Source organism: Rutidosis leptorrhynchoides, chromosome 1 (assembly GCF_046630445.1).
Source record: "Rutidosis leptorrhynchoides isolate AG116_Rl617_1_P2 chromosome 1, CSIRO_AGI_Rlap_v1, whole genome shotgun sequence".
NCBI lineage: Eukaryota > Viridiplantae > Streptophyta > Magnoliopsida > Asterales > Asteraceae > Rutidosis > Rutidosis leptorrhynchoides.
In genome coordinates this window covers 9,596,237-9,611,174 of record NC_092333.1, presented here as the reverse complement: position 1 = coordinate 9,611,174, position 14,938 = coordinate 9,596,237, and the positions used below count along the sequence as shown (strand labels likewise).

General features: G+C 31.7%; 1 protein-coding gene across 2 annotated transcripts; it reads right to left on the bottom strand.

The window, feature by feature from the left end:
- Positions 1-2,263: 2,263 nt before the first annotated feature.
- LOC139856196 (uncharacterized) lies at positions 2,264-5,267 on the bottom strand. 2 transcript variants are annotated; one of them, XM_071845451.1, is made up of 3 exons: positions 4,995-5,267; positions 3,820-4,110; positions 2,264-3,602 (listed from the first exon to the last, which is right to left on the bottom strand). In XM_071845451.1, the coding sequence occupies exons 1-3, from the start codon at positions 5,124-5,126 to the stop codon at positions 2,526-2,528; spliced, it is 1,500 nt and encodes a 499-aa protein (XP_071701552.1). In that variant the 5' UTR covers positions 5,127-5,267; the 3' UTR covers positions 2,264-2,525. The 2 variants fall into 2 exon arrangements, with proteins under 2 accessions (XP_071701552.1, XP_071701559.1); XM_071845458.1 differs by having other exon boundaries at positions 5,019-5,267.
- Positions 5,268-14,938: the final 9,671 nt, after the last annotated feature.

Genomic DNA, 14,938 nt, shown 5'->3' with positions numbered 1-14,938 from the left:
TGATTTCTATACACTCAGTATAGGACTCGCGCTTCACAATAAGACTTCCATACATGTACGGTATAGAACTCGGACTTCAAAGACAAAGTCAAAGCATTACTTCTGGAGATTCACACATATGATCAAGAAAGATTCTAATTTCCAAAGAAGAAGATAGTTAGGTTCATCCCCAAATGTTAGTCCCTATAAACATGAATATGTATGATTATGTGATGAACATGGTATGAATGTTGAAAGAATAAGTCAAATGGTCAACTTCTTATTACATACCATGGGCTCAAATGTGACAAGCACTTGACAAAGGCATCATTGGGGTCTTATATATAGCCACATATATAAGACCCACATTACATGACTAGGAAATATAATTTGGCTCATTTTAGAGTGTCAACACTAACCAAAAGCATGACACCGTGAGATCGCTTTTCACGCTTTAAGTCGATTTTTATGTATGAAACTATTTATTTTCTTTTCTATTTTAAAATTAAAAAATAAAAAATACGGAGTATTAAACAAATTCAGTAAAGAATGGGATATTCATCTATTGTCCCCCAATTTCTTCAAAAGCTACCCGCTCTCCACATGCTACTCAAATCTTTTATTTCCTCCTATTTAAAAGAATAATAACTTAATAATACTCGTAGCACGTAATAATAAATAAATAAATTATAAGTTATAAAGTTATAAATATGTTATATACTTTAACTTTGTTTTAATGTAGGCTATATACCCAGAAAAATATCAGTCTGGGTCACATACTTTCAAAAAGTGTTCTAACGTAGGCTATTGATAACCGGTTACCTGCGTATGCGGTCCCCGAGGCTAACGGACATTAACAAAAGCATTCATAGATCGATATGATTAGAGTTTCAGGTTCTTTATTACTCCTTCAAGCTTCGTGTTGCATCCGGTCGTGTTAAAATCCGTCTCTAAATAGCAGAGCAAAAAGTCAAAGTTTATGAGTTTTTGGTAAAATCAATTGGCAACCCCATCACGCTAAGTAGTTCTAGTGTTCTACTGATACTTATTAGTCGCTAGCTGGAAATAAGTATCGACATATGACGTCATCCGATTTGAAGAATCACGTCAGCGAGTTAAACGAAGAAAACAAAGAACAAGAAATAATCCCCATTGAAACAATAAAATAATGATCTCTAATCAAGTTACAATATTTTGTAGCAAGTATTTAGCATTTAGATTCACATGAAAACTAGAATAAGTAATGCCTTACACTTTTGAAAAGGATATTACATTAATGAAATAACTTGATTAAAATGGATTACATCTAAGATCATGGATAACCTAGCGTTTGTCTCCATGAACACGCCTACGTATCAAGACAAACGCCTGTAATGGAGCATTTGTGAACGATTTTGGTTGGGATGTTGGTCAATGTGAAACGCAAGAGGGAGGGGGAAAGAAGGTTAGGTGGTAAGTGATGATTGGTTGGGGTTAATTTCTCTCTCGCACTTTTTATTATTTATCTATCAAATATCAATCAAATTTTAACACATCACCCACAAAATTTCTACACCCTTCCAACAAACGTTCCCCATTACAACTCCCTCATTCTTCATCATTGTCATGTCAGATTCATAACCCAAAAAGTACTCATCTTTCACTTCACGTAGTACCATTATCTATGGTTTAAATAAGAAAAATATCTAGAAAAACTTATCCATTTTACCCTAACACTTTTTGGAATTTAGTGATGTGGTTAGGCATTTTAATTAGAATCCCCATGTACGGTCATCACAAACACAAGGGTGGTGACATTAACACCTGAGTATTTGGCGTAGTCTTCATAATTGGTGGAACTTAATGGATCCAATTTCCAATGGTGTTACAAATGCAATTAGCTCGGCCAACCACCTTATTGGGACAAAGGAGTTAAACATGATAAATCTAGCCATTCGATATGTTCTAAGGTGGAGACATAGATATACGTACACCGTCTGTTTAATGCCCGTTGAAAGTTCATCGATAGTGTAATGCCCGTTGAAAGTTCATCGATAGTGTAATGCCCGTTGAAAGTTCATCGATAGTGTAATGCCCGTTGAAAGTTCATCGACGCCCGTAAAAAATGTTGCCCATAACGCCCCATAATACGACAAAGATATCACATATAAGCTCATCAACTTTCTGCTAATAAACAGGACTGGTACCAGAACTCAGACACGGATCATATATCATAATATCAAAAACAATGAACGCAATAAAAAAAAAACTTCAGCACATAAGCACAATCAAACCAGCTTTCAAATGCCAACTAAAGATGAAGACTTTTTTTATTCTCCCACGTCAAACTTTACATATACAAAGTCACAGAACAACACCAGTCACAAAAAATGCTGCAACAGAGAGATACGAAACAAAAAATATCTCCCTCCATCCATACACGCAGCACACGCGACAAATCACATTAGTATTTATTTATTCTAAACATAAATATTAATATTAATATGTTACAAGACACACAAATAATAAGACATGCAATAAAATGGAACGTACTTGGTTTATCACCCTCACCATCCTGATGGATGTCCATTCAACCTATCGAGCACCGCATTAAAATCAACAGTTTGTCCAGATTCATCTAGCCTCTGAATCACACTCATAACATGATCACTTCGGTACCCCATGCTAACCAACTTATCAACAAGCTCATTGTACGGATGATTACGCATCGACTGTTGTACATGACGTGACACCATACCACCGCCACCACCACCTCCTCCGGCAGCACCAGCCGGACCGGTGTGTTGCGGATTTGGAGGATAACCGCCCTGAGTTAAGTGACTGTTACCCGCTTGGTTATCGTACATCATATATGCATTCCCTTGTGGAGGCCCACTCTGGGTGTAACCATCACTTTGCTGTCCATACGCAGGCTTGAGATGTTGTGCTGGTGGTGGTGGTTGATGATGTGGCGGTTGTTGCGGCTGCACTGTCTGTGTAGGGCCGCCGTACGTGTACGTCGGTAGTTGGTTAGAGGCAGGTGGAGGCCCGGCTGAGTATCGCATATGCATCGGCATACTGTTTGGCATCGGTTCGGGGTACTGAGGGTGAGGGTAAACCTGAGGTGATGACGGTCTTGACGGCTGTGGCTGAACCTGTGGGGCCCACTGTTGTGGGTATGGTGGGGCCATCGTCTGCATCTGATGTGGCGGCGGCGGTTGCTGCTGCAGCGGTTGTTGTGGTGGCGGTTGCTGCGGCAGTGGTTGTTGGGGTGGCGGTTGTTGTTGCAGCTGTTGGGGTGGTGGTGGTGGCGGTGGCAATTGAGATTGTGGATACTGGGTCGGGTTGAGTTGTGTGGGGCCATGTTGTGGTGGGTAATATGCCAGTGGCTGACTCATCGGTTGTGCAATCCTTTGTGGCTGAGGTGGAGCAAACTGATTGGGCAGTGCAAGAGCTAATTGCTGACCATGCGAATCTGCAGAATTGTCGTTTTCTTTGGCATCGGGTGTTGAAGGTCGATTCACGTTTTGTTGAGAGCTATGACTAGAAGACGATTCTTTTTGTGCGAGCTGAAGTTTTGCAAGTTCCTTTTGGGTATCTGCAAGTTCCTGTTTATCCCTCAATATCTGTACAGACCTGTGAACCTGAATCAATGATCATTACACAAAACGCGTTATCCAATCAGAATCAATTTGCATATGGAAGGAATAAAGTTAGGTGACAAGTCAAAATGAGAAGTTGAAACGGTCCGAGTTGACCAATAAGGCAACTGACAGTTTTTGTCAAAATGAATATTTTTAGATAAAACACAAGCCAATCGATTTGTTCATACGAAAATGGATTGAATTTCTGGTAACATACCTCTTGAACATGCTTCTCTAGAAACTTGAGTTTTGCATCTGACTCTTCATGATCACGAGTCAGATCAGACCGCATTTCGCCAATTGATTTATCAAGATTGTAGCAATATAACTCCAATTGTGATAAACGTGAACTAATCCCTTCGAGAAAACGCATTAGATTGTCAGTATGTTTCTTCATTGATCTCTCAACAGCCAAGATAATCACTTCTTCGTTACTAGAATCATCCGCTGGATTGTAAGATGATGTCGGGAACACCGATGTTCTTGCCATTCTGTTTTTGTTAAATTCCTGCTTGCAGAATTTACAATTTAGTAATTTTAAAACAAAAAGTAAGTTCCCAGCTTTACACTTACAAAATAGTACTATATTGTTAATCACACAATAATCTGAAACATCCATCAACATCACCATCAATAATTCAACAATCAACAGTATATAATTATTATAATCTATAAATATAAATAATTTACACATTTTTATTGAAATTATCAAACTATCAAGAAGCATATTCTCATTAAATCAACAGTCAAAAAACATAAACTACAGCATACGGTGTTCGGATAAACTAATACTCGAATCACAGTTAAGGAACTTAATACAATTCTAGAAACCTAATCTTGGATAAGCTTTTACACATTTAAATATAAGCACATAAGCCATTATATAAAATACCCAATCTCCACCTCAGGGGTAGATGTAGCATTAAAGATTAACAAAGAAATTGATCTACAAACTCAATAATCATCATCAAATAACACATAGATTACTCGCAAAAAAACCAAACTCAATCAATTAATGCAATCTCAAATAATCAAAAAGAAAAAACATACTCGTATTATAAAAACACAAAAAAAATTCAAGGCACATGAAGAACACACGGGGGTTTTGACAAAAAGATACATAAAGTTATATACTTTAGCAAAACTAACACAAACCCAAATCACGATCAACAAAATAAACCCCCAAAAATCATATAAACATAACTTAAAATTTTTAATTCTACAAGAACATATATGGGTATGACAAACAGATACATAAAGTTGTATACTTTACAAAATCAACACAAAATTAAACACATAAAAAACCAAAAAATCACAAAACCACAAATTCAATTTCAAGAAACATGATGAACACATATGGGTATGCCAAAAAAGATACATAAAATTATATACTTTAGCTAGATTAGCGGTGATTGCAGAATCGGAGTGACTGCCGTTTGAAGCTTCTTGATTTGTGTAATTTTCGTATGAACAAAGAATATCATCCGATGCAAAATCAAAACCTTTTGAAGATCCAGAAGCCATCCAACAGAACAAGATAACAAGTGATCCAGACACTTAAAATTAAAGTCTGGGTTTGATTGTATACAAAATAATTTCTTGATGTAGAGAGGAAGGTTCGTGATGTATGTTGGTGTGTTGTTTAAGAAAGAGAACGTTTTTTCTATGGGGATGACCTAATTGACTATTATGTCCTTGTTCAAGGTTGCAAAATTCATTAATTGATTGAGACTTTGAAAGGAATAATCGAAAATTCGGGAATTAATCGAAGATTAATCGGATTGTACTGTATATATTAAAATATTAAATTTTAAAAATTATATGTGTAACTATAGAAAAAAATCATAAATATAAAGATAATGTTTAACATAATTGTCTAAAATTGTTTATTTTGATTCAAAACTATACAATTCTAGTTTAAATTTATGGTAAAATGTTAACCATTTTTTACTTTGACTGATTTTGATTACCAAATTCGATTTTGATCCATCAATTGAGTTAACCATTTAATTAAACGGATTTTATGAAATCGGAACGGAATGCTCCTAAAAATGATTAATCGGGGATTAATCGGCGAGTAATCGGGTTTTTTACAACAATGTCCTTTCTTATAATAATAGAGGCTCAAGTCTCAAGATAAATTTAAGGTTATAATTGTAAGTTTTATAGTAAAAAGTGTGTATGAATCAAAAATTGGTGTGTGAATATCACCTCCCTTTTTCTATGGGGTTTGATGATTGAAATTGAAATAAAGATGTTGATTTTAATTTTGTTTTGTTTGGTAATAACCAAAGAATATGTTAAAGTAAGATCTCGGGTAGGCACTTCATTACTAAATATTAATTGTATTTATATTATAATTATAACTAGTTGTGGCGTCATCGCGATGCGACGGAAGAACGTTAGCTAAATTCGATTATGAAAAGTAAAGAAAAAATAGAAGCAAATGACATAAACTGAAATGGGTAAAAAAAAACTCAAAGTATAAAAAAAATTAAATAATAACAATAACATAAAAATAACAATTATATTAATAGTAGCAACATTAACGATTTGTAATAAGTGAAAAGTTATGTGGTTGATTATTAGTAAATGGAATGTTATGTGTTTGATTTCTAATAAACGTAAAGTTAAACCATAATGATAATAATGGTTGTGGTTGAATTACTGAAGATTGAAAGTTTGTTGTAAAATTATAGAAACCATAAAGTGCACTATTTATAAGGTTTTACCTTTTAGTAAATAGGTATAATATAATTATGTGGTCGATTTATAATGAATGAGATGTTTTATGTTTAAATTATAAAATGTGAAAAGTTTTTTGTAAGTTTATAAAAGCTATAAAGTTAACTATTATAAAGGGTGTGGTTGATTTTTTTTTTTTTTTAAAGTTTATTGTAATTTTGTAAACCTTATGAACTTCACTATTCATTTTCCCTATTACATGATGATGATGATGATGATGATGATAACAATAATAACAATAATAATAATAATGAATAGTTATTAGATAGTAAAAATTGTGTGGCGGGTTTATAATGAATGAGAGGTTTTGTGTGTTAGAAGTTTGTGATAATGTTGTGAAAACTATAAAGTTAAATGTTAGAAAGAGTAGTGTTGAATTGTAAAAAAGGAAAAATTTGTTGTAAGTTTGTGAAGCCTATTAAGTTTACTATTCATTTGGACTTTCTTATTTAGATATATAAATATAACATGATGATGATGATGATGATGATGATGATGATAACAATAATAACAATAATAATAACAACAACAACAACAATAATAATAATAATAATAATAATAATAATAATAATAATAATAATAATAATAATAATAATAATAATAATAATAATAATAATGAATAGTTATTAGATAGTAAAAATTGTGTGGCGGGTTTATAATGAATGAGAGGTTTTGTGTGTGAGAAATTTGCGGTAATGTTGTGAAAAGTATAAAGTTAAATGTTAGAAAGAGTGGTGTTGAATTGTAGAAAAGGAAAAGTTTGTTGTAAGTTTGTGAAGCCCATTAAAGTTACTATTCATTTGGGCTTTCTCATTTAGATATATAGATATAAATGTTAGAAAGAGTGGTGTTGAATTGTAGAAAAGGAAAAGTTTGTTGTAAGTTTGTGAAACCCATTAAAGTTACTATTCATTTGGGCTTTCTCATTTAGATATGTAGATATAATTATATAATTATAATAAATAAATATATTCAAAGAGAAAATGAAATCGGGTACTGTTTAATTAGTCTAAAGTTGTAATAAAATTAAAATTGAGGGGTAAAGCAACTAGCCAATTTCGACTTCAATTTTGACTTTAAAAACCACTTTAATATATACAAACAGATGCGAAATACAACAAAAAAGAAAAGCTTGGTGCATTGGTTAAACGCCTTGGGTTTAAGCGAATGGTTCGAGATTCGAATCCTTTTAATCTCTTTCCTTGGTTTTCCTTTTTTTTCCCGTTTACCTATTAATTAATTCCTCTTTCTTTTAACCTTTCATAATGAACCATTGATGTTTTTTTATTTCTAATTCAATCCTCCACTCCTATTTTTACGGAGTACTTCTAAAGTCTTTTTTAATTTAACTTTTCTTACAATATTTATATAAGTTCATCTATTTTTTCTCGATCACTTTCTTTCATTTGATTTAAACTCTTTTATTTTACTTCTTTTCCCCTCTTTTCTTTTTCTCTTTATTTTTTTACTCCCGCACTTTACTATAAAACAACAAGAACATTCAAATTATGTTAATTTTAAATATTTTAATATTGATTTGAAACATATTATTTATTTCATTTTGTTATAGTTATTAATGTTTAAGTATTAAATTTAAAACATAAATTGTATACAATGAAAAGCTGACTAATTATGTTATACATAAAATAAAGATGTCAATGTCATATGAACAGAAAGTCTAATAAAGAGAGAGTGACAAAGAAGTTGGACAGTATAAAACCATTATGCAGGTTTGTTCATTCACACTTTTAGATGAACGCGTTATAAAACTGTAAGTAAAAAAAAAAAAGGATATTTATAGCAATTGAAACAAGCGTACCATAAAAGTAATATTAGCAATTTTCAGATGATTTCATCGACACTTAGTTGGTACATAAACGAATCATGTACGTAAGCTGTTTATCATTATTATTATTATTATTATTATTATTATTATTATTATTATTATTATTATTATTATTATTATTATTATTATTATTATTATTATTATTATTATTATTATTGTGATTACCCGGAAATTTCTGACCAAATTTAAACTTTATCTTTAAATGATTTAATGTTTTCGACACGATAAGCAAAGTCTGTAATGTTGAGTCTCAAAGTTTTGGAACTATATTCATGTAATCAATTATTCTTTGACTGTTCTCGAAGATTCACGAACAATATATATATATATATAACTTAATGTGCATATATATATATATATATATATATATATATATATATATATATATATATATATATATATATATATATATGATTTCAAGTTATTTAGTAAACGATATTAACATTCGATTATTGATTCGATTAATATTTAGATAAGTTAACTAAAACGTTTAAGTATATATATATATATATATATATATATATATATATATATATATATATATATATATATATATATATATATATATATATATATATATAACTAATTTGCTACAGTATTTTTGAATTTCTACAGTACCCGAAAAGCTACAGTGTTTTTGAAAATCACTATTTGCTACAGTAACTTTGTTACAGTAAAACACTATTTCAAAATGAAAATGTATATATTATATATATATATTAACAAATAGCGAGACGATGATTTATCGAAGTAAATGACCAAAACACTCAAGTGTATAAGTTACAATTCTAGTGATATAATTTAGGGATAATTTAAGGCTATATTTTGACAAAGGTACGTGTCTCAAAATGTAAATTACAAGTTTTCTCAGCGTACGAAGGGACGTTCGAAAAACCGGAACCGGGACATAAGTCGAGTGACGACGTACGACTTATCGGAGCAAAAGTTACAAGTCAACTATGCACGTAAATTTAATATAATATATAATTAATTATATAAATTAAATATATATTATATATATATTAATATTTAATTACGTCGACAAACTAAATTACAAAATATTTAATTATATATATTATATTAATTATAATATTTAATTACAAACTAAATATATTATATATATTAATATTTAATTATGTGAGCTGGAAAAGGGGTCCATGCGATCGCATGGAGTCCCCTCACAACAGCCATGCGATCGCATGGCAGGGAAATTCAGGCCACCTATAAAAGCTCGTCGATCTGGTCCAGTTTCATCAATCTATATCTCTCGATATCTTTCTCTATGTATATATTTATATATTATTATTATTATTATTATTATTATTATTATTATTATTATTATTTATTATTATTATTATTATTATTATTATTAAAATTAATATTATTATTAATCTTATTATTATTAGTATTATTAATTAGTATTATACATAAACTACTACGACGAGGTTATGAGCGTGTCACTTTTAAAATGGATTTTCAAACGGGTTAAAGCTAAGAAAATTATGGGTTATTGCCAAGGAGATTATGGGTAATGTTCGGGGGTATATTTGTGAATCAAATCTAGTGTTTATCTTCTCCGTTACGTCTACGTACTTTCCTACAATATTGAATCTCAATATTGATACGTAAGCACTCATATTTTATCTTTTATATATTAATTGTGTATCCATGTCTAGTGCTCGAGTATATATATTTATACATGCTTGTATGATAAATTTTGTCGTTAAACAGTTTATGATGAATCACGAATTAAATACATATGTTACTGGTAAAAGGTATATGATATGCATGTTTTTGGAAAGCTGGCGAAAAATCAATGACTTTTCATTTAGATATCGAATAGTTTCGATGAACGAATTAAGAGATATGATCAACTGACTTATGATTGACGTTAATTGAAATTGCTTTTGAATCTGCAATTAAGATTTAAACAACTTGTTTACGAGATTGATAAAATGGATTTTTGAATATTACCAACCGAGTAAATGACTCCTTATATAAGGTATGTCTCGTTTTATTGAACTAATGTCAAAATTGACTTTTTGAAACGACTTTGGATAACTTTTGTATGTCGATCTCGAGCATTAGGATTGTGATACACTATGACCTGACCTAGCTTGATAGACATTTATTGACCAACATATGTTCTCTAGGTTGAGATCTACGATTATTTGGTAATCCGAGTTTCGATCACATTTTGGTGAACGACTTTATATGCTGCTAAGGTGAGTTTCATTGATCTCTTTTTAATTGCTTTTGCAATATATTTTTGGGCTGAGAATACATGCACTTTATTTTAAAAACGCAATGGATACAAGTACATACTAAATTCTACACCGAGTTTGAACCGGAAATCCCTTAGCTTTGGTAACTAGTAACTGTCGGTTATAAGAACCGATGGGCGCGAATAGAGGTATATGGATCCATAGGGCTTGATATCCCCGTCCGAGCTAGAGCGCTAGCCTTTTAATGGACGTATGCTATTTGAGAAGCGTACACGTTGGTTTGCGTGTATTATTAAGATGATTATACAAAGGGTACAAATTATATATACGTTAAGTTTAGTTACCAAGGTGCTCAATTTCGTAGAATATTTTGATAAACGTTTCGGATGAAACAACTGAAATCTTGTGATCCACCTTTATATACAGATTATATGATACATTAAAACTATGAACTCACCAACCTTTGTGTTGACACTTGTTAGCATGTTTGTTCTCAGGTTTTCTAGAAGTCTTCCGCTGTTTGATTATATGTTAGACAAGCTATGTGCATGGAGTCTTACATGGCATATTTTTTAAGGAAACGTTGCATTCACCAAATCATCACCATGTATCTTATTTTGACTGCTTTGTCAAAGAAAGTATTATTGTAAACTATTATTTACGGTGATTGTCTATATGTAGAAATCATCAGCTGTCGAAAACCTTTGATTTAAATATTCATTTATGGTGTGCCTTTTCAAAAGAATGCAATGTTTACAAAATGTATCATATAGAGGTCAAATACCTCGCAATGAAATCGATGAATGACGTGTTCGTCCATATGGATTTGGAGCGATCGTCACAATTATTATTATTATTATTATTATTATCATTATCATTATCATTATCATTATCATTATTATCATTATCATTATCATCATTTTTCATTATCATCATTATCATTATCATCATTATACTATATTATCATCATTATCATTATCATTATTATTATTATTATCATTATCATTATTATTATTATTATATTATCATTATTATCATTATTATTATTATCATTATTATTATTATTATTATTAGGTCTTCAAGATGAAGATGATCTTTGTTTACTAAAGCTTCATCTTGAAGATGATGAAGAAGATCTTTATTGCAATTTTTTAAGAAACTTCAGGGACCATCGTGTATTTTTGACTAACGGAGAGTTTAACAAAAGTTAAGGCAGAGACTAAATCGGGACGTTATTTGGCATTTAAGGATGATTTATGCAGTTTTGTTAACACATGGACGATCTGAGCAAAAAGTCATAAACACAGAGACGATTTGGGCAATTTTGTCTTAATGTCTTAATTAAATAGAATAATAAAACGGGTCAGTTGGGTCAATGACTCAAACTTGTAAGGTGGATCTGCCCGGTCAGTGTTTAAAAGTTCAGACATATGATTGTATATGTGCCCAATGATATCTACCAAAGTCTCCTTGTTTATTACTACTACGTATCTGTATTTGTTATGTTGTTTTTGAATTTAAAGTTGGATGTGTTTATAATATATAGCATTGCAGTAGTTTTTAACAAATGAAACTGGTAGCCTAATTGTTACTATCAAATCCTCCATTTTTCAAACCTTACCATGGCTGTGTTTGGCGCAAGAGTTTATGGAAGCTTATGAGAGTTTATGGGAGCTTAAGCTTATGATTTTAATAAGCTCCAAGTAATAAGCTTTGTTTGGTAGACATAAAAAGTAGAGCTTATGAAAATCATAAGCTCTAAAAAAATAAGCTACTTCTAGTAGCTTATGAAAAAAAATAGAGCTTATGAATTGGAAAATAAGCTCCAGCTAGTTTACCAAACACTTAAAGAAAATAATAAGCTCCAGCTACCAACTTCAAAAATAAGTTCCAGCTCCAGCTGTAGTCCATAAACTCCAACTTCAGCTACAAGCTCCAGCTCCAGCTAGTTTCATCCAAACACACACCATACCAAAATGTGGTCATAGCCATTTTAGATAGTTAATATGCCAAATATTTAAAAGTAGTTCATTCATCTGAACATAAATAAAACTTCAAATAACATAAAAAGGGAAAATTAAGACTCATGAAACGATAAAAATGTATCGTTAAAGAGCTGGTAGGATTAAAAAGAGAATCTTCAAACTAGCTGCCTGAATAGAACTCATCCAAAAAGTTTTCAGCGATCAACTTAATTTCAATAGAGTGACAAATCAACTGATCCACCTTTACCTTTGTTCTTTCAATAACACGATAGCTGCGCATAACTTCATCGTTCAAACCACTTTGATCAACTACTGTGACTCATTGTTACTGATTTCAAATGACTCTTTTACAGAGTCTCGAACCTCTTTTTGAACTGACTTCACAAAAAGATCTCCAGTTTCATTTGAGGATGCTAAATGCTATCTCGTCGACCGTTAGGTTGTATGAATTGACCTCATCCAAATAAAGTTCAGCGAGCATCTTTACTCCATTTGACTGACTACCAATATCTTTACTTTTTAATAAAAATACGTTTGGTCACTGTACGCATCATTATCGTTCAAATCAGGTTGTTCAACTCCTTATAGGTCATTATTATTGTTTTGATATGAATTGTGTCTTTAACATATTTTTTAGAAATATACAAAAAAAGTCGGATAAAGTGATCACCAAAATAGAACAAAACATGTCCTCAAAATCAACAAAAAAGGTCATAATTTTAACCAGTAGGATTTGCAGATGATGTTACAGTGGAGTCATTCTTCTTCTTTGCACTCTCCTTTTCCTTGGACCAAACGGCACATTTATGATTATAAGCTAGAAAATATGAAGTTGATGATGAAAGGATTAAAGGTTCTAAACAAGAATTTATAAGAATATAATGTCTCTTCATATATCTCTTAAGTAATTGTGAGGTAATTATTAGAACCTTTAAGCTTCCAAATAAGTTAATATGATGTCTTTTGATCTTTCTTCTTTAATCATAATCTAATTCAACTGTCTAATCATATACCAATGTTACTATTTATTACAATTATTTGGGTTGTGTTTGATACAGTTAACTGACTTTATTAATTATTCAGTTTAGAATACAACCTGATATATGCAACCCAAATCAAGAATCAATAATTCCAATTAAACCAAACCCGGAAAGAAAAGAACACTAAATACAATATTAGTTACCTTATCGTTAAAAAAAACATATATATTTGAGACACAAAATGTTTTTGGATATCCTTAACCAAACTTCATAAATATGCTAGCATTCATCAGATATGTTATTTCTTTGTCTTTATTAGATCACAACATTGTTGTTTGTCAAAATTTTAGTTTCTGTCCCTGACCTGAAGTATCCTCCTAGGTCGTCTTTCGCTTAGTGCGGGGGCAACGGGGATGGAGGTTTTACCGGCCATGCCCTCGGATTGGTCCAGATTTCCTCCAGGGCAGTAGTTGGGGGCTGGTTATGCAACTACAAGAGATGAACGAGTGGATGGTTTAGTCCTCTGGGTGATCCCAAACTGATGTCCAAAAAATAAAATTCATTAAATGTAATTTTTCCTTCTATTTTCAAGGAAGTATTCAATATTCAAATGGGTCAAAATATTCAAACAGACGACAGATTGGTGTATTTAAACGGGTCAGTTGGGTCAATGACGCTGTCGTATCACATGGATCAGCCATGTCAGTGTATACCAAAGGGTGGTCAGTCAGGTCAATGTATTAACATATGTCATATGGGTGATGGGTCAGACGGGTCAGTGTATTCAAAGAGAACTAATCATACTTGTAAACATGTTTATGTTAGGAATTATGGACCCAAACAAGACCGGTGATTTAAACCAATCACCAAATCCACGAACGATAAACGATAAAATAAAGTATAACGATAAATGTAAACGACACGAGATTTAACGTGGTTATATCTCAACTCCAAAACACGGAGAAGAGTTTACTCCACGGGCGCAAACCATATCGTGACCCGTCCTAATCCATCTGGACGAATACATTATATTTGGTTACATCGCGAGGTACTTGACCTCTATATGATACATTTTACAAACATTGCCTTCGTTTTTAAAAGACAAACTTTCATTTCATCGAAAGTTGACGGCATGCATACCATTTCATAATATATCCAACTATAAATGACTTAATAATAATCTTGATGAACTCAACGACTCGAATGCAACGTCTTTTGAAATATGTCATGAATGACTCCAGACTCCAAGTAATATCTCTAAAATGAGCAAATGCACAGCGGAAGATTTCTTTCATACCTGAGAATAAACATGCTTTAAAGTGTCAACCAAAAGGTTGGTGAGTTCATTAGTTTAACATAAATAATCATTTACATCATTTTAATAGACCACAAGATTTTCATTTTCAGTTCTCATAAATATACGTCCCATGCATAGAGACCAAAATATCATTCATATGGATTGAACACCTGGTAACCGACCTTAACAAGATGCATATAGAATATTTCCATCATTTCGGGACTCCCTTCGGACATGATAAATTCGAAGTACTAAAGC

Excerpts from the sequence above, each read along its gene's own strand:
- LOC139856196 (XM_071845451.1), bottom strand. The coding sequence starts at position 5,126 with ATGGCTTCTGGATCTTCAAAAGGTTTTGATTTTGCATCGGATGATATT. Across the intron at positions 4,111-4,994 it reads TCACCGCTAATCTAGCTAAA|GAATTTAACAAAAACAGAAT; the intron begins GTATATAATTTT and ends TTCTGCAAGCAG. Across the intron at positions 3,603-3,819 it reads TAGAGAAGCATGTTCAAGAG|GTTCACAGGTCTGTACAGAT; the intron begins GTATGTTACCAG and ends TCATTGATTCAG.